Source organism: Haliotis cracherodii, unplaced genomic scaffold (assembly GCF_022045235.1).
Source record: "Haliotis cracherodii isolate W230 unplaced genomic scaffold, xgHalCrac1.p SCAF_9, whole genome shotgun sequence".
Lineage (NCBI taxonomy): Eukaryota > Metazoa > Mollusca > Gastropoda > Lepetellida > Haliotidae > Haliotis > Haliotis cracherodii.
In genome coordinates this window covers 12,335,810-12,361,346 of record NW_027266343.1, presented here as the reverse complement: position 1 = coordinate 12,361,346, position 25,537 = coordinate 12,335,810, and the positions used below count along the sequence as shown (strand labels likewise).

The 25,537-nt window shown below is 40.6% G+C and overlaps 1 protein-coding gene across 1 annotated transcript; it reads left to right on the top strand.

The window, feature by feature from the left end:
* The first annotated feature begins 7,530 nt into the window (after window positions 1–7,530).
* Window positions 7,531–19,571, top strand: LOC139452464 (peroxisome proliferator-activated receptor gamma coactivator 1-alpha-like). The gene is made up of 12 exons (XM_071233954.1): window positions 7,531–7,608; window positions 8,094–8,181; window positions 9,073–9,120; window positions 10,028–10,109; window positions 10,679–10,719; window positions 11,265–12,327; window positions 12,514–12,708; window positions 12,866–12,947; window positions 13,708–13,829; window positions 15,129–15,187; window positions 15,670–15,756; window positions 16,340–19,571. Exons 1-12 carry the CDS (start codon window positions 7,606–7,608, stop codon window positions 16,447–16,449), a joined length of 1,980 nt encoding a protein of 659 aa, XP_071090055.1. The 5' UTR covers window positions 7,531–7,605; the 3' UTR covers window positions 16,450–19,571.
* Window positions 19,572–25,537: the final 5,966 nt, after the last annotated feature.

The following is a 25,537-nucleotide window of genomic DNA, read 5'->3' as shown; positions in this document are numbered from 1 at the left end:
CCGGAACGCCTCCACTAAATATAGTTCAGGGTTGTTTTTCTTTTCATCATTCTATATTTTCTTTGACTGTCGTAATAATTTTCCTGTTTGGGTATCTCGGATGTTTTGGTTTAAAACCATGAAATGTTTTTTAAGAGCAAATTCTCCTTTCGCCAATTAACAAGCACTGATGCGGAAGACTATTCAACTCCATTCGGCGTCGTTCCGTATCCCTTAGAGATCACGTACGTGGTCACGAAATATCGCGAGACTGGGACGTGTGACGTCATTCACGTCAGCTCATGGCCGACGCAAGGTGCTGGGAGGAGTGGAAGTGGTACATATTTTTCTGATTATTGTGTAATGACTGGAAATGTTGTACCAAACACATTTCTCGTTTGATTTATCACATAGTCACATATCGTACTGTGTATGTTTGATGACTGTTTTACTTTCTGAGACACTTGTCATAAGGATTGAGATGATTGTAAACACGGAATATATGCATGCCACGTGCTTCCCGTGCTGAGGGATGCCCTCTGTTCGATATGTACGATCGACGTCAATTTTGATCTAGTTATTGAATTGCATTTTATAAGTTGACGACTTGAATAGTCTGTAGGTTGTGTATCTATTAGGGAAATTGACAATTATCATTGGCAGTTCTGTGTTATCTGTTGCAACACGTTCATTGTGAAATAGCCTGCACCACGTGGGGCACGATTAGCAATTATGACCATGGCCTCAGTGGTCTATGATCATGTGTTGCCAACAGTTTGTAGATGAATGGAAAGTTCAGTAAGAAGCGTTGCAAACCATTTTTGATTTTGGCTATTTTTCATGAATTGATTACTATTAACGATTCGTAAAGTTACAAGAATATCAATATTATGTTAGGCTAGATGTGGTCAAGGATATGATATTCAGGGTGGGTTGTTGTCGGCAGAGGTACGACAGATATGTACCCCAGGTACGTTTCCTTATACAGCACTTTGTCCCACTGCCTGAAAATATTCTGTCCAGAACATGTCACACACCAGAATGTTACAAGCAGAACACTCATCAGTGGGCATGGTTGGGGGAGAGGTCTCCCAGAGAATGCTTGTACTTTGTCTGCTAGTTATTGTGTCAAACAGTCCAATTTTAACGGAGCTATTTCTTAATGAACAAGTTGTAATTAATTTCCCTTTTTTATTTTTAACAAAATATTTCTCGAATTTCCATGGCAAGACGTTTCATATTGTTATCTACAATATATTTGCCATTGCGGGGGATATTGTGGACTTTGTCTTACTGTTATTCTGCGATTTTGTTTTGATAAAGTCTACCAACCAACATTTGGAGATTCTTTTTTTTGAAAAAAAAAAGACGACATGCAAGCTTCTGCACCAGCATGTTATATAAGAAATAAGCATACACTGTTTATTCCATGATTCACAGTATGACCCAGCATGCACTCTAAATTAGAGGAACCGAAACAACAACTTGAATCGGGAGGGGAGACATTGTGAGCCATAGCTTGAAGATATTTAATGTTTTTCAACAGAACTTGGCATATTTATTGCTCATCAGCTCAACTGGTGTCTTTTACCATTTTGAAAGTTTTCTAACTTTTCTTATGTTTCCATGGAAACAATTTCGACTTCGTCTCAAACAAAGGTATGGTTTGTTCCTGGGCCATATCTTGAAAACCATTCATGAACATTTTTCAGTGAAACTTGGCATTGAAAATGTGCATTGCACATAGCTTAACTGGTGCCTTTGGCATTTGTAAATTTGGTCTTGTTACGTTTCCATGGAAACAACTCTTGGCTTTCATTTCCGAGCCATAACTTGCCAATCCTGTGAATATTTCTGCGTGATGAAACTATGCATATGCAATGACCACATATTCAACTATTGCCTTTTTATTTTATTAAATTTCAATTGTTTTAGATTTTTTAAATGATTTGTTTTCATGGAAACAATTTCAACTAATGTATTACAAGAAAGAGAGGAGGGTTTGACATATGTTTTTATGAGTAAAAACATGGGGTTTTTTTTAAGGTGAACTTTGAAAAGCAACATCTGTTTTGCTTTGCGGGTTACTTCCTTGTTTTCCAAAATGAGTTTCAATTTTCTACCTTTTGTTTCAGAGTTTGAGGTATACTTTCACATACACCCTCCAAGACAATTTGAGAGTACGGTGAGTGTTTGTTTATTCAGATCATTGAATGTTTAGGAACACTGTTTAATGGGTTAAGTACCTCTATCATTGGTGAACACTCGTTTTGTTGTTCCAATATTTCAGGAAAGAGTAGCTTTAGATTGAAAGGCAAGATCTTTTGTATATTTACCCTGTAGTCTTTAGAAAAAGCTTGCTGGTGTCCTGTGTTGACTAATGGGTGGCCCAGTTGTCTAAAGCACTGCAATTAGCTTTGCAGTGTTGCGTCCCTTGGGCACACCAGAAAACTGATTGTGGGTTCGAATCCGTGTTCGCCTTGATTATGTTTCTGGGTTTGTCAGCACCATAACCCATGCTCCTGGGTTTCACCATGTTCACTGAACTGGTAAATGTCTGAGACCTGCATCACTTGGGCTTCCCTTCCACATTAAAGGGGAAGTGTACACGCAAAAATCACTTTCTTTCTTTTTCTGAACAAAACACAATTTTAGAATTAGTTAGTATCTGTGTTTGAAAATATACACTCATTTTTTTTCACAGTGAAAGTAGGAAGCTCACAATAGTGTGAAAGTGATATGCCGTTATGAGGCCTTCGTTTTACGAGCGAAATAGGCCTGAGTTATCCCCCTTAGATTATGACGTAATTGGTGCCAATTCAACTGGGTCCCTGTCTATTCTCAACGCAAAAGATATCAAGGACCAGTTTGCGGTAAAACAACATGGTCTACGACACACTCCGGCGCTGTGGTGACTCAGCATAACACAATTCTGGCTGGCATCTGAGGTGCTAGAATCACAAAACTGTACCTACACCACGTGAAGCGGCTCTAACAAAGCATGATGACGTCATAATGTTTATCAATTGGCACCAATGACGTCATATTGCAAGGGGCATAAGCCATGGTGTTTTTGTTATGGAAATAGAACACTTGGTAAATGTGAAAAATATAAATCGTTTTAGTGCAAAAAATATGTTAATTAAATATGATGTTTTTATATTTTTGTCTATGACACTTCTATGTTAACACATTTGATGTGGAAAAAGTACAAGAAAAAATGGTTCATTCCCGTGTGAACTTGCCCTTTAAGATGTTACACCGTGATACAACTGGAATACAGTGGTATTTGGGAGACAGAAGAGCCACACAAACCGAACATTTGTCAGTTACTTTGACAGTGCTGCAGACAGTGGCATCAGGACAGTTCCACGATTTTATTAACTTTTGACGGGACATTCTTCTATATCTCTACCAAATTGGAAAAATGTGGATTTGGGATGAACTCCAGTGTCCTAGAAAATTAACCGATCTGAAACCTGGCTGCTGTAACTTGAATAATTTTTGTCACTATATGTATCAGCAAACACCACTATGCTTCACTGATCATGCTCTTAACAACTGCAGGGTATAGATTTGTACAGGCTGTTTTTTCAGAGAGCGCCAGTATGTGTCATTTGAAACATTCAGTGACATGCACTAGCCCATTGACTCAGTGTGTTGCTGTAACTTCAATTCAGAACATACAGCAGGGTTTTGCCTTGAGGACATGTGCAAAAGTGGTGACCCAAAGTGACCTTCAATAATTAATTTTTAAGTGTCCTTGCACAGTTGCAGGCATTGTATCAGAATAATGAAATGGGGTAGTGTACTGTACGTTTTGAATCTGTGACGGATGAAATTACTGCTTTTGTTAGCTCTAGGTACAAAGAATATTATTGCGCCGAGGAGCGCATTGTATTCTTTTCCTCTGTCCAATCTCAACGTTTCATTTACAGATCCACCAACACTGAAAGTCAGTTATGTGGAAAGTAGGATTTTGTTTATACTTTAAACCAAGCCTGATGATCATGTGTCATGTGTAAACATTGGATATGTATTCCGTGTCTGACTCTGTCGGTGTGGTACATGTGCAGTGACCTAGTCTTGTTTGCTCAAATCTGTTCATAGCCACGATCAGTTCTCCAAGCAGTGTGGCTTTGTTCCATTGTACATAGATACTGTAGATGCAGCTCACTCCGGTGAAGACATTTCACAAAAAAATGTTGAAATAGTTTGAAAGTGTATATCTCTCTCATCCTACTTAGTGTCTTGGTTGATAGCTGACGGGATGGATTGTTGCTCATAATATCAGTCACTGGATTGCCTGTTCCAGATTTAATTACACAGGCCACCGACCTTAAGCTAGACTGTATTGATGAGGGTAGTGTTAAACAAGCAACCATCTTACCAGTTACCATGCCTACCAACCCTGTACTACATGAACAATTTAAACAAGTACTTGACTATTCTTTTCATTTTGGCCACCGACCAGAGTGTTTCTGACAAAAATCTGTAAACCAACTACAGTCCGTTTGACTCCAAATGAGAACGATGAATTGCAAAATAACTCGAAATCCAGAAAAGTGTATGAAACATCATTATGGTACTTGACCATGAATACCCTGTACCCAACAAAATCTGAATTTTGTTTATTTTAAGACCCATGACGGATGAAGTTCTTTAAGAAACTATCATGTAATTTTGTATAGAAATGTGTACATGACAGGTAGGGGTACAAACCGTAGAAGGAACAGCGCAAGCACGATCTGCAAGTGCTACAGTGACCCTGTTCATTCAATGACAAGATACACTACTCAGCAGATGTTAAACAGTTGATGTTGAATGTGTATGATGAAGCAGAAACAGCAAAGCCTTTTTATGCAATTAATAAATTCTTGAAACGAGCTTCAAAAGCTCTTGGTATGTCCCCTCAGAAACTTAAAAATGTTGTTAGACGACGAGATACAAATAGTCAGGCCAAGGAGGTAGGGAACATGTCAAAACCACGCAAGGTTGATAAATTAGACAGTTTTCAGCGGGATCAAGTCAGACGAGCAATTGTTAAACTGCACTCAGAAAATAAGTACCTGTCCCTAAGAATTTTGAAGAAACACCTTAAAACTGACCATGATTTACCTACTACAAAGTACAAACTATGGCATCTGTTGCATACATTTGTACAAATACAAAAAGATAACTGGAGAAAATAGGGCTGTGTTGTGTGAACGGTCTGACATTGTTCGTCTCCGAAATCATTACCTTCGTACCATCAAGCAGAAACGTGAAGAAGGATAAGAGCCCGTCTTCTTAGATGAGACATGGGTAAATGCGCCACACACAGCCAGCAGTCAGTGGGTACCCAGTGGTAGAAAGTTACCAATGGGAAAGGGTGAAAGATTCATAGTTCTCCATGCTGGTTCTGCTAGTCAGGGTTTTCTCCCAGACTGTGACCTCGTCTTTAGAGCCAAGGCCAAAGGCAACAGGGACTACCACACAGAAATGAACGGCAATGTATTTCTGGAGTGGGTTAAAGATAAATTAGTCCCTGCTTTGCCTACCAAGTCTCTCATTGTCATGGACAATGCACCGTATCATATGTGCAGGATCCAGAAAGCAAGACTCCAACCTCTAATAACCGTAAAGGAGACATGGTTACTTGGCTGCAACGGAAGAACATTGACTTTCCTTCTCGAGCGACAAAACCACAGATCTATGAAAACTGACCCTGTGTATAAAGTTGAGTTACATCAAGGGTCAGGGTCATGCTGTCTTACGACTACCACCTTATCACTGCGACCTGAATCCTATGGAGTTGGTATGGGTCATCGTCAAGGGTGACGTTGGACGATCGAACACAACGTTCAAATTACGAGACGTTGAACAACTCGTAAAGGAATCCCTTGGTCGGGTAACAGTAGAAACATTGGGGCGTTGTGTGGCCACAGTCGTTGACGAGATAGAGCCACGTTATTGGTCACGAGATAGACTACGGCCAGCAACAGTCCCACCTAAAATAGTGGCAGTCGGTTCAGGCACTAGCAGTTCCGACGACGAGATCTATGGCATGAGCGAGTCAGATTGTGACTGAAATTATCATGAGACGGCCCGTTTAACGCTCTTGTCATTTCCCCTACCACAGAACGTGCATTGCATGCGTGCTTGCGCTGTGCCTTCCACGATTTGTACCCCCTACGTGTCATGTACACATTTCTATACAAAATTACATGATAGTTCCTTAAAGAACTTCATCTGTCATGGGTCTTAAAATAAACAAAATTCAGATTTTGTTGGGTACAGGGTATTCATGGTCAAGTACCGTATTGATGTTTCATACATTTTTCTGGATTTCGAGTTATTTTGCAATTCATCGTTCTCATTTGGAGTCAAATGGACTGTAATAAACAAAGGGGCCTTAGTTATTTTGTGTGTGGTTGTTTATTTACCTTGCATGGTGTAGAGACCACCTCTTTGGGAGAGCAGTAGGTTGGGGGTTCGATCCGTCCGCATCATACCAAAAAGATGGTACTTGTTGTTACTCTGTCTGGCAATCAGGATTAAGGGTTATTACTGTGTCTGAGAGGGGTGTTCATGTTTTACCGTAGCATGGTATTTAAGTGGGCTAGCTCTATAAAATTAGCATTAGTCCGGACTAGGACACAGACATGCACACGCACGCACATCGTATATATATGTGCAATAAAATGCATGTAGGTTGGATGTAGTTTCTTGCACATGCTCTACCCAAGGTACTGTCACATGTAATGAAAAATAGAAATTGGCACTAGTCCTAAAGGACTAAGTGTTTGCTATATATATGTAGTTACAAGGACAAGTTATAGTAGACTATAACAGTTTCTATCGCTGTTGTGGTGGTGTAATTCTGGTTACAATAATTGGTCCCCAGCAGCCTGTTTGTCGTAAGGTGACTAATTGGATCTGGTGGCCAGACTTGTTCATTGCAAGTCATTGTATCCCAATTGCATAGACCGCCTCCGTGGTCTTATGGTAGAGCGTCCGCCCTGAGAGCGGAAGGTCCATGGTTCGATCCCGGGTCGCATCATACAAAAAGATGTTAAAAGATTGTACTTGTTGTTACCCAGTCTGGCGCTTGGCATTAAGGGGCTAAAGCAAGGACTGGTCGGCTCGGAGTCAGTATACTGTGTCTGAGTGGGGTATTCATGTTAAACTGCGGCATGGTATCTCGGTGAGCTAGCACTATAAATCGGCATCAGTCCGGTCTAGTACAAACAGCCACACATACACGTGCATGTACGTCGCTATATAAGTGCAATAATCTTGGACGCGACGTTGAACCCAATTTCACCTCACCTCACCCCAATTGCATAGAATCGAGGCCATGCACAACACTACAGTTACACTTACAGAACACTGGAATATTGCACTGGAAGCATTGATGAAAAAACAAAAATATACTTTTATACACATTCCCCAATACAATATAATGTAAGGCTATGCATGCTGCAACAGCTGTGTTGCTGTATTGTGGGGAAGTCATAGACACTCGCGCTGAAGAACCTGTTGCCGTTAATTGATTATTACCCTTTTGTGTTTGTTATTATAAATGTTGCTATTCCCTTCCAGGGCGTTCCAGAGTGTCCCCAGTAGAGTCCTCTGTTAATAAATATGGTATGTATGCATCTAAATGTACAAAGTGTGAACTTAATTAGCAGATGTGTTAATGTTTTAAGCTAGGCTGATTTAATCCTAGTCTGATTAAGTTTCTCGTTAAAGGGTATTGTCAGTCAGTGTTTTCGATGTTTGGAAATGGAGTAGTTTTTTAACTTTTAGAAAATTACGTACATAGCAGATTGTCTGTTGAACAAAATAATTTTGAGCTGATGCACAATAGTGACAAGTGATATTGGTGTTAACTGTTATTCAAAGTTGAAAGTGTCAAAATCTGATGCTTCTAGATAATGTAGATTCTTGGTGTCCTTAGAAATCTTTGATACGTTTTTACTGCTATGTTTTTGAAAAAAAATTTCAGACTGGAAGAATGTCATGTTTTTTCACATAATTTTGTTCATTGTTTTGTTCAGAAATGTCTTGGTGTGGTTGGTTTGAAGAGTCACCTTTCATTTCACAATGTCATTGCTTTCCTTGTTGAACAGACGACCAGCGCTGCTGAGGCCTTGTTTGGGCTGGATTTACCATTCTCTGAAGACTCCAACAGCTCAGCTTTTGACATCCCGTCTTTGGGTAAGAGTTCATTGTAAATTGGGTGCACAGTGGGGACTCTTGGATTGAACTGGTCCCCCAGGAGCCTATAGATCGCAGGGTGGGGAGCGGTGACTTGGCAGCGTGGATTGTTGCTCAATATATCAATCCCAATTGGAGATGCTTATGTCAAACTAACAAAATTCTGACATCATTCTGGCATGATCGTTGTGGACCTGTGAACATCTGTGGTGGAATAGGTCTTCAGCAATTATGTTTCTTGTAAGAGGCGACTAACAGGATAGGGTGACTAGGCTTGCTGACTTCGTTGATGCATGTCATCGTATCCCAATTGCGTCAATCCCTGTATTTTCTGGTCCAGACATGATTATTAACAGACCACTGTGATATAGCTAGAATATTGCTGAGTGTGGTGTTAAACAATAAACAAAAAAAAATGATCGTGGTGAGTGGGTATCCATGTTAAACTGTGGCATCTTGGTTAGCCAGCAGTATTAAACCAGCAACCTGTGAATATCCGGGGTAGAATAGTTCTTCGGCAACCCATGCTTGCCGTAAATGACTATGCTTGTCATAAGAGACGACTAACGGGATCGGATGGTCAGACTCGCTGACTTGGTTGATGCATGTCATCGATCCCACTTGCATGGATCGATGCTCATGATATTAATCACTGGATTGTCTGGTCCAGACTCAATCATTTCCATATAGCTAGAATATTGCTTTAAACAACAAACCTACAACCACAATAAAATCAGCATCAATCCGGACTAGTACAAGCAGCCACACACACTTCACAATATAGGTGCAATCATGTTGAACACAAGGTTACGCCCCCTTTGAGCCCCCCTGTGTGCTTGTTCAGGGTATCAGTAGTTCTGTCGTGAATGCATGGGTTTACATCTGTTGCAGGCATTGAGGCTGAGGATCTGTCCAGCCTACTGACCCAGTTTGAAGAAGGTACGTTGCACATCAGTTGGGACTTAAGATTCCATGATGTTGGATATTGTTACTATATTCCTCAAAGCACCCCTGACCAACTTCTGAACCAATTTGGTATCTTTGTTAGCGCCCCTGCTAACACCGAAAGTGTGTATGATTTTATTAAGTGACCCCTTTATCATGTTAAACTATTTTCTAAGTGCCCAGAGTGCTTATTATGGCGAATATGGTTATTGGAAAGCGAAAGTTTGTCAATTCCTCTTCCACACTTTTGAGTCACTGGTCCCGAAATCAGTGGCTGTTTGTTAACTCTGTGGTCTAGTTGATGGAGTGTCTTTCTGGAGACCAAAAGGCCACTTTGATCCCTGGCTGTCATACCAGAAGATGGTACTTGTTGTTACCCTGTCTGGCGCTCAGGATTAAGGGACTGAAACAAGGACTGTGTTCAGAGTATACTGTGTTGAATTGAGGTGCCCAGTGGTATCTGTGGGCTAGCACTATGTAACTGGCATAGTCTCAGGCAGCCAGCCACACATGTGTTAGTCCAGATCAGGACATACTCATGTCAGACCCGTGAAGATCCAGGGTCGTGAAGATCCGGGGTAGAATAGGCCTTCAGCAACCCATGCTTGCCGTAAAAGGCGACTATGCTTGTTGTAGGAGGCGACTAACGGGATCGGGTGGTCAGACTCGCTGACTTGGTTGATGCATGTCATCGATCCCATTTGCATGGATCGATGTTCATGGTGTAAATCACTGGATTGTCTGGTCCAGACTCGATTATTTACAGACCTCCGCCATATAGCTAGAATATGGATGGGTGCGGCGTTAAACAACTAACAAACAAAATCTTCACCAACCCATGCTTGCATAGTTCATGTATCGTCTCAGCCCTAGTTCCTATGTCAGTAATTATTGTTTTCAGCATCACAGTCTTTAGATGGTACAGTGACTCCTCCAGAAACTGAACCGGAGCCAGAGAAACCAGCCCCTCCAGTCATCAAGACGTAAGTCATTGATGCAACTGGATGTTTGGTTAAAAGCACTGTGAAAATACAACTGGAATGTTGTTGGCAGTGTTATACAATAAACTGTCGAGAGCAGGGTACGTCTCTTACTCCCGATGAACATCTGAGTTGCCATTGGTTTTCAGCAACCGATGCTTGTCGTAAGAGGAGACTGACAGGACAGGGTGGTCAGGCTAGCTGACATGGTTGATGCATCAATTGTGTAGATCGATGCTCATGACACATCAATTGTGTAGATCGATGCTCATGTCAATCACTGGATTGTCTGGTTCCGTCCCTTATTTACAGGCCGACTTCGGCATTTAACAACAATCAGCATCAATAACTGCCTGCCCGTGGTTGGTATATTTTCTGTCTGTCTGATAATTTTAAGACTACTTACATATTCAGTTTTCTGTGCTCTGATAAACTGTGTGGTGATTAGGAAAAGATGCTTGTATCGTGTGTATTGATGCCAAAGGATGTCATGGCCTACATGGTCAAATATGTCTGGTTGTCCGTGTGTTAATTTTTGTTTCAGTTTAACAAATGATTTCCTTTTGTTCCAGTAAACCTGCCCAGATTAAGGCACAAGAATGCACAAGTCCAGGTCAGTTGTTTGGGTTTGAGAATCCTTGGTTACCACGGTTACAGTCTGTTAGAGATTTGGTTCTGGGATCCATTTATGTTATGATTACTGGAATATGAATATATCTTCATCAAAAGACGATAATGTTTAAATAATATTATGATTCTTCGTTTACCCTACCTAAATCATTACACTATAAAAATATTCAGATTTTTCAACCGAAGTGCTCTTTACCATCAACTGTCCAAAACTAGTTGTGCACGTCATCATCGAAAGACTACTGTTTCATTAATATTTTTTTAGCATGTTTAAAAGACAAATGTGAAGACACTAATTGTCCGACAGCTTGAGAATGTTAACTATTAACAAATACGATGCACAAAATTTTAGTTAAAATAGTTGAAGCAATGGGGTAGCTTAGTGGTTGGAGAGATTGCTCGTCAAGCTGAAGGCTTGTGTTCGATCCCCCACGTGGGTACAATGTGTGAAGTCCATTTCTTGTGCCCCCAACAATGATACTCGCTTTTTTTTGTAATTTTGTTTAACAAGTAATGTTCCTGTTGCAGCTATAACTCCACCCGCCACGCCACCGCCGGAGGTTCTGGCCAGAATCCGGGCCAAGAGGAAACGGAAATTGGCTATCATGCTACCGACCCTTCTGCCAGTCAAGCTAAAGGGGCAGTCGCCTGGGAAAACTCCAAATGGAGGCTCACAGGCTGAACTGAACAATAACACTACTACCTCCGAGACAATTTCAAGTATACCCTCAGGTTCGACTTCATTGAAACCTGATGTTAACAGTGACTACTTTGAACATATATTTGATCATGACTACTGTGTGAACTCTCCGATTATGTCTCCGAAACGAGACAAAGTTGACCAAGACAAGTCGGACTCCCAGTCGAGTGGCTACGTCTCCCCGGACATTGTAGTGAATGTAGATGAGCACGTGAATGAAGTGATCATTGATGCTGGGGACACTGGGGAATTGAACAGCGATGTAGTCGGGAGTCAATCAGTGGACTTGGAGGATGGTGAAGTGATCGAAGACCCAGCAGTCACCCCAACAGAACTTAAAAAATCATCAGACTCTAGAATAAAAAAGAGACAAACGGTGTCCAAAACGAGTATCAGATCAAGAAGAAATTATAGAACACGTGGGAGCCCAGGTCGTGACACTGATCGTTACTTTGACAAAATTCCTGCATATTTCACGACGTTATCCAAGCCAGTCAAACCACCAAAGAAGGATAAGCAGCCAGAGCAACAGAGTGGCATACGAAGGGAGGATTTCATAGCTAGGGACTCGTCGCCGTCTAGAAATGAACCTGGTGTGTTTGACAAGCTTCCTGCTTATTACAGTTGTTTTACAAACAGTACTCGGTATGACCAGGGCGAGCATGAGACTTATGACCTGGAGGACTTGGATGCTTACCCATGTGCCAAGAAACCCAGGAAACCAAGCTCATCTGTGTCGCGTTCTAGGTCAAGGTCATATTCTAGATCCAGGTCAAGGTCATATTCAAGGTCTAGGTCAAGGTCATATTCAAGATCAAGGTCAAGACATCGTTCTTGTCGCCGAAGGCGTTCATACTCATCAGCATCTGGGTCCTCGAGTAGTTCAAGCAGGTATTGGCTAACTTTCATATCCAGTGAATCCATTTGGTTGAGATGTAACCCATGGTAACATATATTTCGTAAAAATAACCAAACATTGACAATTTTGTTCATTTTCTTTTATAAACATGCTGAAATGTATGTTGTTTGAACATATGATTAAAGAATGTTTTCTGACTTAATTTATTATTTTCACAGGTCACGTTCTAGGTCCAGATCCAGGTCAAAGTCATATTCACGTTCTAGATCCCGGTCAAGGTCCAGGTCGCATTCTCCTTCTAGTTCAAGGTCAAGACCAAGGTCACATTCTTCTTATCGATCATACAGGTCTCGTTCAAGATCTAGGGGTCGTTCCCGCTCAAGGTCGCGTGGCCGAAATAGCAGCTGGGCAAGGTAATTTGAATTGAGAGATGGATATCTTTTCAAGTCATTCTGGTAAATAAGAAATAAAACGCTGTAAATATCTCCCATTAATTTGTGTGGTTTGATAATGTATTTGGTTGACCTTAAAGCACTGAGGAGTACATATCCTGCACTGCTCGTCTTGCAGATCCCGTTCACGGTCAAGGTCGTTTGAAAGAAGGCGTTTGGCACGTCAGAGCAAGAGGGAAGAAGAGAAAAATAAGCAGATTGTAAGTGTTGTGATGAAAAATTGATAGGAATTGGTTGTCAATAAGACTTCACCCTGGTTGACTGCCTGTGGGGAGTCTGCGTTGGTATTGGTCCCTAGCAACCTATGCTGGTCGTAAGTGGGGACCAATTGGTGGTCAGACTCGGTGACGATATTGGTAGCTTGTCCGTGTACTCACAACTGTGTGGATCGTTGCTCTCTATATCGATCACTGGAATGTCTGGTCTACAGTTGATTATTTACAGGCTGTCGTCACGTAGCTGGAATATTGCTGAGTGGTGTCATTGGTCCAGTGGGTGGGCCAAACTACATCACCGAATGCTTGGAAATTCACTTTTGCCTGCAGCCATTTGTGTCTGAGAAAGTTTTCAGGTCTAAATACTAGGCTGAAACAAATAATAGTCTTGGTTCTCAGACACTGCCCACATCGTCATAAAGCTATTTGCACATTTCGTTTGTGTTTCGATTTACAATTTTTTTTGTACATTGTAGTTAAAGTATTAGGATTTCTATATTTTTTTGAAAATAGAAATAAAAACAAAACATGCAGCAGACTTTATGATGATGCAGGTGGTGCCAGAGAACCAAGACTATTATTTTTATTAGCCTTATATCTTGTGCTCAGTGAATAGATTATTTTGGCAGACAGTCAGTTCATGGCCAACATTGGAGTTTATGAAGTCCCTTTTTGACATGTTTCAAGACCTATAGTGTGGCCGAAATGACAAGTGTGTATTTGAAGCCCCATGTTATCTGTGCAGGAGGAGAGGCGGATTGTGTACGTGGGGAAGATACCCGAAGGCTACACAAGGAGGGAACTGAGGAAGAGGTTTGGGAGGTTCGGAGATATTGAGGACGTCAGTGTCCACTTCAGGGAATATGGGTAAGTGTATGGTCTATATTTGCAAACATCAGGTTTAATTCGAATTCGAGAATGGTCCTGAAACATCTTAGACCTCCATTTTCTCCATTTTTTTCTTAAAGTTGAAATGACAAGATATTACTTGAGGTTCTGTTCAAAAACTGTAAACCCAAATGCACTGTCAAGATAAAGGCTAGCTCAACAAACAGTGTTGTGACGATTGCCATAGATGTTCTTGTTTAGTTGAAGTGGGGGAACTGCCTGTTAAAATGCTGATGTGTCATAAAACAGTTTTTTAATTTTAGTTATGTTTTGATTTTATGAGAATCAATTACATGCCTTTGTAGGTAAGACTGTGCATCTATATGTTGTGGATGACTGTCAGAAATTTGGAATGTCTTATTTTACTAATGATATGTTGGACCCATGAAGATCCGGAGTAGAATAGGTCTTCAGCAACCCATGCTTGTCGTAAAAGGCGACTATGCTGCTAAGAGGCGACTAACAGGATCGGGTGGTCAGGCTTGCTGACTTGGTTGATGCATGTCATTAAAGTACTCACGGAAATGAAAAAAACCCTGTTTTTTCGACCTCAGATCTTAAATAAATGCAGTTAATATACAAAATATGTAAATATTCAAACAAGCAAATTAGTACTTATTGGGCCGTGGCACAAATACAGCGTATCAAATGTTTTTATGCCTTTTTACACGTAAAAGTGTGTAAAAATGTGAATAAAACAGACTATTGTGAAACAGGGCATAACCAGGTGTAAGTAGATCAAGGTGACCTATGACACCTTGACAACAGGTGAAAACAGGTGCATAATGCCTATAGTCTGTTTCTGCTATGTCAATTTGGACTTAGTTTTATTTTTGAATGTTGAAAGTGCCGACAAATTATCTCCTGTAAAGTACATTTTGTATTGTTCACTGAGATCAAACTAGCAAATCCAGACTAGTACTTTTCGAGTTGTTTTGGTATTTCGTATTTACAGCAATGTAACACTTTGTGTCGATTTTTAAATTGAGAAAAAGTTTTTTTTCATTTCCGTGAGTACTTCAGTCCTGATTGCAAGGATCGATGCTCATGTCAGTCACTGGATTGTCTAGTCCTGACTTGATTATTTATAGACCACCGTCATATAGCTGGAATATTGCCGAGTGCGGCGTTAACGACAAACAAACAAAAACTATGAATGTGTTGTAGGTTTATGCCCTTGTATTGTGTATTGATCCCCAGTCACATGTAACTGTTGTTAGACAACACTATCCGTGCTTCAGGCACATTTTGTTGACTCACTGTAATTCCTGTTTTCAGTGACAATTACGGGTTTGTGACCTTCAACTACACGTGTGATGCCTACGCTGCAATAGAACGTACGTTGTTAAAGATTTGGGTTTGAAGTAGTTGTCATTATCATTGATTATTTGTGTAAGATGTCTTAAAAAAAAATCACAAACAATGGTTAAGGATATTTGTGTTGGAGTAGCCTGGTTGAACCTTAAGGTGCGGGTTTGATTCGTCGCATGGGTACAATGTGTTAGTGCCATCTGCAAGTTGTGGCAGCATAGTGGTCAGGGGCACATGGCACTGTTGTGAATTACCTCCCTTAGCTGTGATCTGCTAAACATGAGTTTGAATCCCAGATTCATCCTGATTGACAGGATTCTGGTTTTTCAGGTCCAACTTGTGTAAATTTCAGCACACACAAGACACTGTTATATTTGTAGTCAATATGAGAATAAGTAGTTTTTAAACTGGCAATTTTGTGGCTGGTATTGTTATCTGGCATATTTCCAGGGCTACCTATCATTCACTGAACTTGTCAGGTTCTGACTGAGGCTTGCTTGTGTTGCAGAAGGCAATCTCATTCCTGGAGAGAAGTCCTTCGACTTGTGTTTTGGTGGGAGGCGCCAGTTCTGTGATACAGACTATGCTGACTTAGGTAAATATGTCACCAAATGTTGCCTTGCTGAGTAGCTGGGGCAGGAGGTGTAGACCAGTGGGGTCAAGTGTCTTGTCACACCGACTCAGGTTCAATTCCCCACATTGGCAATAGGGATGAAGCCCATTTCTGGTGTGATATTGATGGAAGATTGATAAAAACGTTGTAATGCCATACTTACTCACATACATTTTTGCCTGCCCGTAAAGATCCAGGTTAGAAAAGGTCTTCACGAACCCATGCATGTCATAAGGCAACTAACAGTATCGGGTGGTCAGGCTTGCTGATTTGGTTGATGCATGTCATTGTATCCAAATTACGCTGAACAATGCTTGTGTTATGAATCCCTGGATTGTCTGGTCCAGACCCGATTATTTACAGACTGTCATATAGCTGTGGCTTTTAACTATGAACAAACATTATTGTTCAGTATGTGAACAGTCAGTGAAAAGTAAATGAAAAGTAAATGAAAAGCCAAGCATATCCACAGTTCAACAGATTTTGAGTGTGCCATACATGTCGTATGGTATGTGTGGAACGGTATGGAGTTGTTCGAGCTGATGCAGTGTTGAATGTATTCCAGATGGCAATGCAGAAGCGGTCGAGGAGTTTGCCCCCTTGCCCAGCGAGGGGCCGCTGGACTTTGATCAGCTGCTGAAACAAGCGCAGTCCAAAATTAAAAGGAAGAGGTGATGACCGAGGCCTGTGTGCTGTGATGGAAGAATGTGTGATGACGAGCTGTGCTAGGACACTGCCTTTCTGTGATTTCAACTTGGATGTTTTGAGTCCCTTCATTTGTGAAGCCGCAAATACTCGGAAGTTAAGCCATCTTGGACACCCAGTGTAAATGCTGCTGACACTTTGAAGCCTTGTTTTGTGTTCCCTTAACATAGTGAAAACAAAACACATTAGATATAAAGTATGATTTTGACATGTACAAAACCAGTTAAGTTAAGTTATATTTGAATGATTATGTAGAGATTTTGCCAATGGAATTTATTAATATTTTGTGGAATATTTTCCCTTCGTTGATTCAGGTTGAATTTTGGACATGACGTAAGGATTTGTAAGCTATAATATAGTTTCAAATTACAGTTTGGTTTATTATGCACTTGTAGGAATTTTTCATGTCTTTCATTTGAAGTTTGTATGATATGTTTGGGTGGTGAAAGTCTATAAGAATTATGTTTTTGTACGGGTTTGTTATCGGGTGAAATGCGTGAGATGCTTTTTGAAGTTTGATTAGTTGTTTACTGTTTATTTGCATGGTTGATGGACATGTTTGGAAGAACATGAGTCTCTGAAATTTGGGATGGCTCTCATTTGAAAGCAAAGAATCCTTTTTTCAAAATGTATTGAATGAAGTTAAAACTTAAATGTGTTAATTCTTAGTTTTAGAAATGTTTGACATTTTAGGGTTGTCATCTTGAGTGACAAATATTGTGATTATCTAGGGAACTTCTTGAAGTGACAACAGTTGGTCACCTATTTGACAATTAGATGCAGTAGTTGAGGTGTGTAGAGAATGACGAAGAGCTGATTTGTAGAGTTGTAGGCCTGTCGGCATGGTTATGTGCTGGATGAACATCATGTTTCAAATAATCTGTATGCAGTTATTTTTGTTGATTTATTTTGTAAATTAAGTTTATCTTCAAATTTTATGTTTCAACTGGCTTTGATTTATCACAATTTGCTTTTATTTTGAGGAAAGAAAATAACTTCGGCATTGATCTCTGGTTTCACCCAGACTTTGCTGTAAGAGGATTGGCACTATTATTATTATAATCTTCACTGAGCGCTCTAAGACTTTGCTTCTTGTAACTAGAAATGATACTTACATTTTCGGTATGCCATAATATTGACCTTGCATAAGGGCCTCGCAGTCTAGTGGATGTCTGCATGAAGGGCAAAAGATAATATAAAAAAAGAAAGATGGTACTTGTTGTTACCCTGGTTGGCGCTCGCCATTAAAGGGATAAAACAAGGCCTGGTCGGCTCGGAGTCAATATATTTTGTCTGAGTGGAGTATGTATGTTATACTGTGGCATGGTATCTCAGTGGGCTGGCACTATAAAATCGCTAGTACAAGAAGCCACACATACACAAGAATGCACATCGCTATGTAAGTGGAATAATCTTGAACACAATGTTAAACCCCATTTCCCCTCGCCTCATCGGGGACAGAGGACCCTAGTACTTATGCTTGTCACTGTTGTATTGCCAGAGATCTCACTGCCATGTGCATGTTCCTGAAGGTGTGACCTCTGAGTTTAAAGGGGGCGGTCGGGTAGCCTAGTGGTTAAAGCGTTCGCTCGTCACGTCGAAGACCCGGGTTCGATTCCCCACATGGGTACAAAGTGTGAAGCCCATTTCTGGTGTCCCCCGCCATGATATTGCTGGAATATTGCTAAAAGCGGCGTAAAACCATACTCACTCACTGAGTTTAAACACACCCAGGTAGTTCATGCTGTCTATCAAACAATGGTTTGTCTGGTCCAAAGTCTGTTATTTCCGTTGATGTCCAGCTGAAATATTGCTGTATATGGGCTAAAATTTCTCACTATACATATTGTTTGTGCTACATTGTTGGTGCTAGAGTCTGATGCTGCTACATGTCAAATAGGATTTGAATGTAGTCCATATATTTGTATGAAGGTCGCTTATGTACACGTGGCAGTTAACCAATGGTATTTAAAGAATGCACTGGATCATGCTTGCTTGTAGGTGTGTATGGTACTATGGATGTAACATGTCTATTTTGTACTCGGTATTTATTGGGAACACTTGTTTCATTGGGATCTCAGCATAATTTGCTATAGTTTCAAGAAGTTGGAGTATCCGGGTAAGAATACGTCTTCAGCAACCCATGCTTGCTGTAACTGTAAGAGGCGACTAACGAGATCGGGTGATCAGGCTCCCTGACTTGGTTGATGCATGTCATTGTATCCCAATTGCATAGATCGATGCTCATGACATCAGACTCTGGGTTGCCTGGTCCAGACTCGAATATTTACAAACCTCGGTCACATAGCTGGAATATTGCTGAGTGCGGCATTAAAAAAACAAACTTAGTAAGGATAAGATATATGGATGAATAACTTCTTTATTACAATTAGGAGCGATGTTTCAGGGAGGTTCTAACATTGTTATCAAGCAAGTGAAGTGTTAGAACCTACATGGAATTGTCTCTCCTAGATGTAATGCAGTTGATCATCCATATATATCTTATCCTTAGTTCCAGGAATGTGTTTGTGTGGTGGGGAATATCATGGACACATTTAGGTGTATTCAGACATTTAGATTCGCACACAGTAACTTTGGCTTGTGTATTACCATGGTAACCATGCTCTCATACCTGGATTGCACAGGCGTCAGGTTATTCCTCATGGCATTCCCAAGTGATGAGGAAACTGGATGAGATGTGTGAAGTCAACACAATGTTCGTCCTTGTGACCTGTAACAGGGTTCAGTTACCCCATAATTCATGGTACAACTTGACTGAAATATCAATTTTGAGGTTTAAGTCTTGTGTGAAGTTTTATTTGTAGCAAAAGTCAGTGCTGTTATAATGTTAAACTCAAGAAATGCACAGGACAGCTTCAGGCTATTATGAATTTCCTGTGCTTCCTTATTCCCAGACAAAAATTCACGCGGTCAGATTTAATCACTGACCAGCGGTCAACATCAAACAATCCGATGCAGTATTTTGAAGCATAAATGCACAATGTAATCAGGTTGCACTTGTTCCCAGTGGGAGTCCTCGTGTAATTGGGCAGTGTATTATGTTTATTTTGATAAATAAAATTATTGCTGTATGTTGAGTTTGTTTCATTTAATGACATAGTGGAGATAAGTTTTCAGGTTTGGTACCCGAGGTAGATTTGATCCACTTTGATTGGAACTTTGATCTGCGACAGTCCAGCAATGAATGGTTATCCTGAATAGACTATGCTCTCTTCACACAGATTAGGACCCGTGAAGAACCGGGGTTGAATAGGTCTTCAGCAACCCATGCTTGCCGTAAAGGCGACTGTGCTTGTCGTTTGAGGCGACTAACGGGATCGGGTGGTCAGGTTCGCTGACTTGGTTGATGCACGTCATCGATCCCAATTGCATGGATCGATGCTCATGATGTCAATCACTGGATTGCCTGGCCCAGACTCGATTATTTACAGACCTCCGCCATATACCTGGAATATTGCTGAGTGTGGCATTAAACAACAAACCAACCAACCAATCACACAAAATAGCTGAAAAGGTCACCATCACCTCATGCTCTTTGTTGATTGATGAATCTTGGATATTTTGATTGGGATATTAAATCTCTCCATGATACACAAACTGATTCTCATATTGTCAAGTGTATATGTATATATATATCTGACCTTGCTGTTTATCCCTGTTTTATAAGCATGTTCCAAATTGAGCTGTGGCATTGACATGCCTGCTCCAGACTATTATTTACAGGCCATTCTGGATATCCCTGTGTAGTTTATCTCCATTCTGTTACCAATACCTTGGACCCACTTGCCACTGTACAGTAAACTACGGTTATAACGAATTCAAAGGGACCACTAATTTTAGTTCGTTATAATTGTAGTTCGTTATAAGCATATATACAGCATATGTACAAGAAATGTCCGGGACTAAAAATAAGTTCGTTATATCGGTCAGTTCGTTATAAGCATGTTCGTTAAAATTGAGTTTACTGTAGCTGCTTTCAGAATGACCAGTCTCAACCACTCATTTCATGGGCTGCATGGAAATTCTCTCGCTTATTAGTGTTATTTGGTTGGATGACTGATCGTATCAGATTCAAAACGACGCTGTGGTGACCATGTGGTTCAAGTTTGCACCATAACAGAATGGAAATATAATTCTGGATTATCAAGGATGAGTGTTGCCATGATATGGCAGGAATATTGTCTAACTGATTCCTTCATCAACATTCACTCCTCCAGTCTAAAATGGAAATTGTAAACAGGGTCACGGACAGGCCTACACTGCTTGATTGGGGGTGGGTGGCAATATTCCCTGACATGGTCGTGTTTACTTCAGCGAATAATAGACACTCCAGAAATCAGTTTATTCTTACAGCGAGGGTGCTCTGGTTGAGATTGTTTACAAACAGAGAGAACATAAAAGCTCATTCACTGTTGACCTGGATCTGCTTCAGGCAATAGGTATCATAAAGCAAACACCCAGCTCGGCAGTTGGAGGCGTTTCTTCATTCCGAGGAGGGTAAAAGGTCTTTGATCGGATAGGTCAATGTATTGTCACAGTTGGTGTACTTAGAGGATAGGCGAGATTCATGTACTGCTACGAGTGCCTGTGTTTATTGTTATAGAATTCGTGTGTGCCCTCGATCACCCATAATAAACACGTAAACAGTTTTTACAGGGGGGTATTCATCATAAATCATTGTATCTCGGTGGGCTACCACGAAAGCTTGTACAAGCAGCCACGGCCATAAACATGCTGTATAAGTTTTAGCGTTTTGAACGCGATGTTAAACTCCATTATCATACCTCCATGTCAGATTGATGAAATCTGATTGGTCTACGTGATCTTGATAAATAACATGTATCCCGCCATGGAGGGAATATACGTTTCTCAGCGGGTGAATAAATACCTTATACCCCGCCACAAGCAAGTCAGGCTGCACATTGATTTCCCTTTACCCCTTTTCGATGCTTTCTCAGAGTCAATGAAAGTTACCTGGGATTGCACAAGTTTCCTTCAGCTCAATCGAACAGCTGTTTTCTATCAATTTTGAATTTGTTTTATTCTTTTACAATGTCATGTTAAAACATGTCGGTAAGATTTATTCGTTGTAGCAGGATCACTGGGTGTACATGTTTTATGCGTCTCTCGTTAGGTTTTATACCACTCGCCTCTTTGTGGGTGAATAACATACTATATTTAACCCTGGTCGACAATGTCCACTTGCTGATGGAGCTTGATGATGGAGCTTGATGATGGAGCTTACTGATGGAGCTTGATGATGGAGCTTACTGATGGAGCTTGATGATGGAGCATTGCTCCGCTCACATTGTCTTTTCATCAGCGTCAAGGGGCAGCTACAGGTTACACAGCTTTTATCACATACTTTATGAACCTTTTGTGACGTGTTGATCAGGATACCCGTCATTCGGATAGAATGCCCCAGCTATAACTGAATTGTGAGACCAAGGTTTTGCAGTTGAATTTTATTAACTGGCATTTTGATATACATGCCATGTTGATTTTTTATCGGTTAAAGTTTCACATGAAAAAGCCATGACCTGAATCGATACTGTAACCTCACATATCGTGTTTAGTTGTGTAACTCACCGTTTTTTCTGTTATTTCTTGCATTTAGACGGGTTATAAGTTGGATGTAAACCCCCTCCTCCTCGGTTTTAATCCTTTAAGTGCAGGGTGGCACATGTGGCCGTAAATCGTTGCGTCGCTTAGAATGAGTGAGTGAGTTGGGTTTAACTCCGCTTTTAACAGTATTCCAGTTATATCACGGCGTGTCAGCTTAATGTGGGAGGAAAGCCCGAAGTGATGCAGGTCTAAGACGTTTACCACTTCGGTGAAACCCACGAGCACGGGTATGGTGCTGACAAACCTAGAAACATAATTGGGGCGAACCGGGATTCGAACTCACAGTCATAGGTTTCTGGCGTGCCCAAGGGACGCAACTCTGCACATCGAATCGCGGCGCCTTAGACGACTGGGCCACCCGTGCCCCCGCGTCGCTTAGAAGTTCTGAGAACAGGACCGTGGGTTTGAATCCAGACTTCGTCCTCGTTATGTTTGTTGGTTTGTCAGCACCATGCCTGTTGGTTTCACGAACGTGGTAAACGTCTGAGAGTTGCATCACAGTTGTCCACACTGCTTCACAACTGCAATACTTGTCAAAGAGGTGGAAAACCCAACTCACTCACTCTAATAACTTCCGTGAAGATCCGGGGTAGAAATGGTCTTCAGCAACCCAAGGCGACTGTGCTTGTTAGAGGCGACTAACGGGATCGGGTGGTCAGGCTCCCTGACTTGGTTGATGCATGTCATCACATCCCAATTGCGTAGATCGATGCTCATGATGTCATTCACTGGATTGCCTGGTCCAGACTCGTTTATTTACAGACCGCCGTCATATAGTTGGAATATTACCGAGTGCGGCGATAAACAACAAACAAACAAACAAACCAAACTAAATTGTGTTCGTTGATCACAGTGGCTTTCACAAAAAGTGCCTAATGGCTACAATCCGCGCCATTATCAATCACTCCATACAGTTAACTACGGTTATAACGAACACGCTTATAACGAACTGACGGATATAACGAACTTACTTTTTGGTCCCGACTATTTGCTGTAGTTATGCTGTATATATGTTTATAACGAACTACGGTTATAACAAACTAAAATTAGTAGTCCCGTTGAGTTCGTTATAACCGTAGTTTACTGTATTTGGAAAATGGACCCCGCGATGTCACTTTAATATGGTAAGCGGCGTTAAAACCATAATACCCAATCACTAATTTACGCACAGAAAAATCAAACAAATGATCTGCCAAAGCACACCCTGTACACCTTGGGGACTGGCATTGTAAGACATGGGATGGGTATTCTGACGTACTCCTCTCTCGTCATGCACGTCACGCTACGTCTGACAATACATCATTCAAAACAAGCAATACACCTAACTCATATCCACAACCAGTTTCTCGTTTATTGGTGTTCCGGAATATTTTTACAAAGCCAGTATTCCGATCAAATGAATACATTAATAAAATTCGAAAGGCGTGTTTTTTCTTATTGTATTGCCGGTCAGATCATGTGAACATGAAAGAAAACTGTTACTTTAAAAAAAATAAAATTGAAATACTCGGCGGCTGGAAAACCCATACTTAATATGTAATATATTTGGTCGGCGGATACAAACACACAATTAATATACACGTCTTTTCTACCTGAAACTTGAAAAATCGTCCATGAAAATACCAAGACAAATATAAGTGGAGTCAGAAAAGGGTACCACTGTGTCCAATTTGATGTTTGGTTGCCTTAACTACAGTCATAGTGAAAAACGAATGTTCAGAAAGTTATCCTAAAAAAAATTAAATGGTTAAAATACGAAAAAATGAATGTTTTGATTTATCAATACATGGGATTTTTAACATGATGAACTATTACAATATGTACTGATAACGTCTATATTTTGAATCACATGTTGGCGATATTTTGAATGTTACAATGTTTATCTGACGTTTGCTATTAATGAGCGAGCAGATGTCAGTATTCTGTCGACCTGTCACTCAAACCATGTCGCAGCTGTGTGTTTCGAGGACATTAAGTGTGACTGATTGGACATGAACACGTGAAAGGGCGGCGAATGGGAACAAGTACGATTGAGAATTCGCATTTAATACGTTTTAGGCAACCTAGATAATGGAACGTTAATCCTAGAATGAATGAATGTTGTTTAATGCCGCATTCGGCAATATTTCATCTGGTTCACAGCGGCCTGTAATTAATTGCTAGTTATAAACATGTATTTCAGAAGAGGGCGTTCCACAAGGTTACACCCTTGTTCCGTTACGTTTAATAGCCAATGTGTATACAACGTTTAGCTTCAAAATACGTTGGGATTCTGGAAATATTTCGAATTTAGAAAATATGAATATCGGGGCCAATCCAAAGTAAAAAAAAAGTAAAGTGTGTATTTACTAAGAAACTAGGTTGAAGGTGTTATTTAACATTGAAATGAATTTAGATGTAATAGCACTAATTAATTTGATTTGAAAGCAGCTTGGATTTGGATAATTTACGTATGGAAGCAGCTAGGACTGTTATTAGTTTGGGTTAAAGCTATACATTTGGACAAATATTGATATAACGCATGTTTTACCATTTCTTTGTTGTTTAACGCCACACTCAGCAATATTCCAGCTATATGACGGAGGTCTGTAAATAAGCGAGTCTGGACCATACAATCCAGTGATTGACATCATGAGCATCGATCCACGCCTTTTGGAAACAATGACATGCTTCAATCAAGCCATCGAGTCTGATCACCAATCCCGTTAGTCCCCTCTGATAATATACGTCAATCATGGGTAGCTGAAGGCCTATTCTTCTACGGGTGGCAGGTACAATGAGCAGACATCCTTACATTTTTATCTGTCCCGCAAGTTTGGATAACGATCCCAGAGATTCACTCTGCTTATTATTATATTAGGGCGGTCGGGTAGCCTAGTGGTTAAAACGTTCGCTCGTCACGCCGAAGACCCGGGTTCGATTCCCGACATGGTTCCAATGTGTGAAGCCCATTTCTTGTGTCCCCCGCCGTGATATTGCTGGAATATTGCTAAAAGCGGCGTAAAACCATACTCAGTCACTATTATTACGTTAAACTTGGTTTATATGATAAACACTGAATCTTCACTTTTAAGACCTGTAGAAGATTAGGAGCGGCAGGGTAGCCCTGTGGTTAAATCGTTTGCTTGTCACGCCGAAGGTATGTTTTCGATTCCCCACATGTGTGAAGACATGAGAAATAATAAACAAACCATATGCATAATTATGCAGTTACATTATGATCAATTATTGTTGTGTCACCCGGAGTCATATTGCTGGAATATTGCTGACGTCGGCATAAAACCCGATACACTCACTCACTCACTCACTACCTGTTAATTACGTATATCGTGTAAAATACATGCTATTACATGGTAGTGCAGTATACGAAAATAGCAGAAATGCCAGAAAAAATATTAAAAGAAAAAAAATA

What these genes read in the sequence shown, in the direction of transcription:
- LOC139452464 (XM_071233954.1), top strand. An exon ending in TCCTCGAGTAGTTCAAGCAG is followed by an intron (nt 12,328 to 12,513) that starts GTATTGGCTAAC and finishes TTATTTTCACAG; the next exon opens with GTCACGTTCTAGGTCCAGAT. An exon ending in TACAGACTATGCTGACTTAG is followed by an intron (nt 15,757 to 16,339) that starts GTAAATATGTCA and finishes AATGTATTCCAG; the next exon opens with ATGGCAATGCAGAAGCGGTC.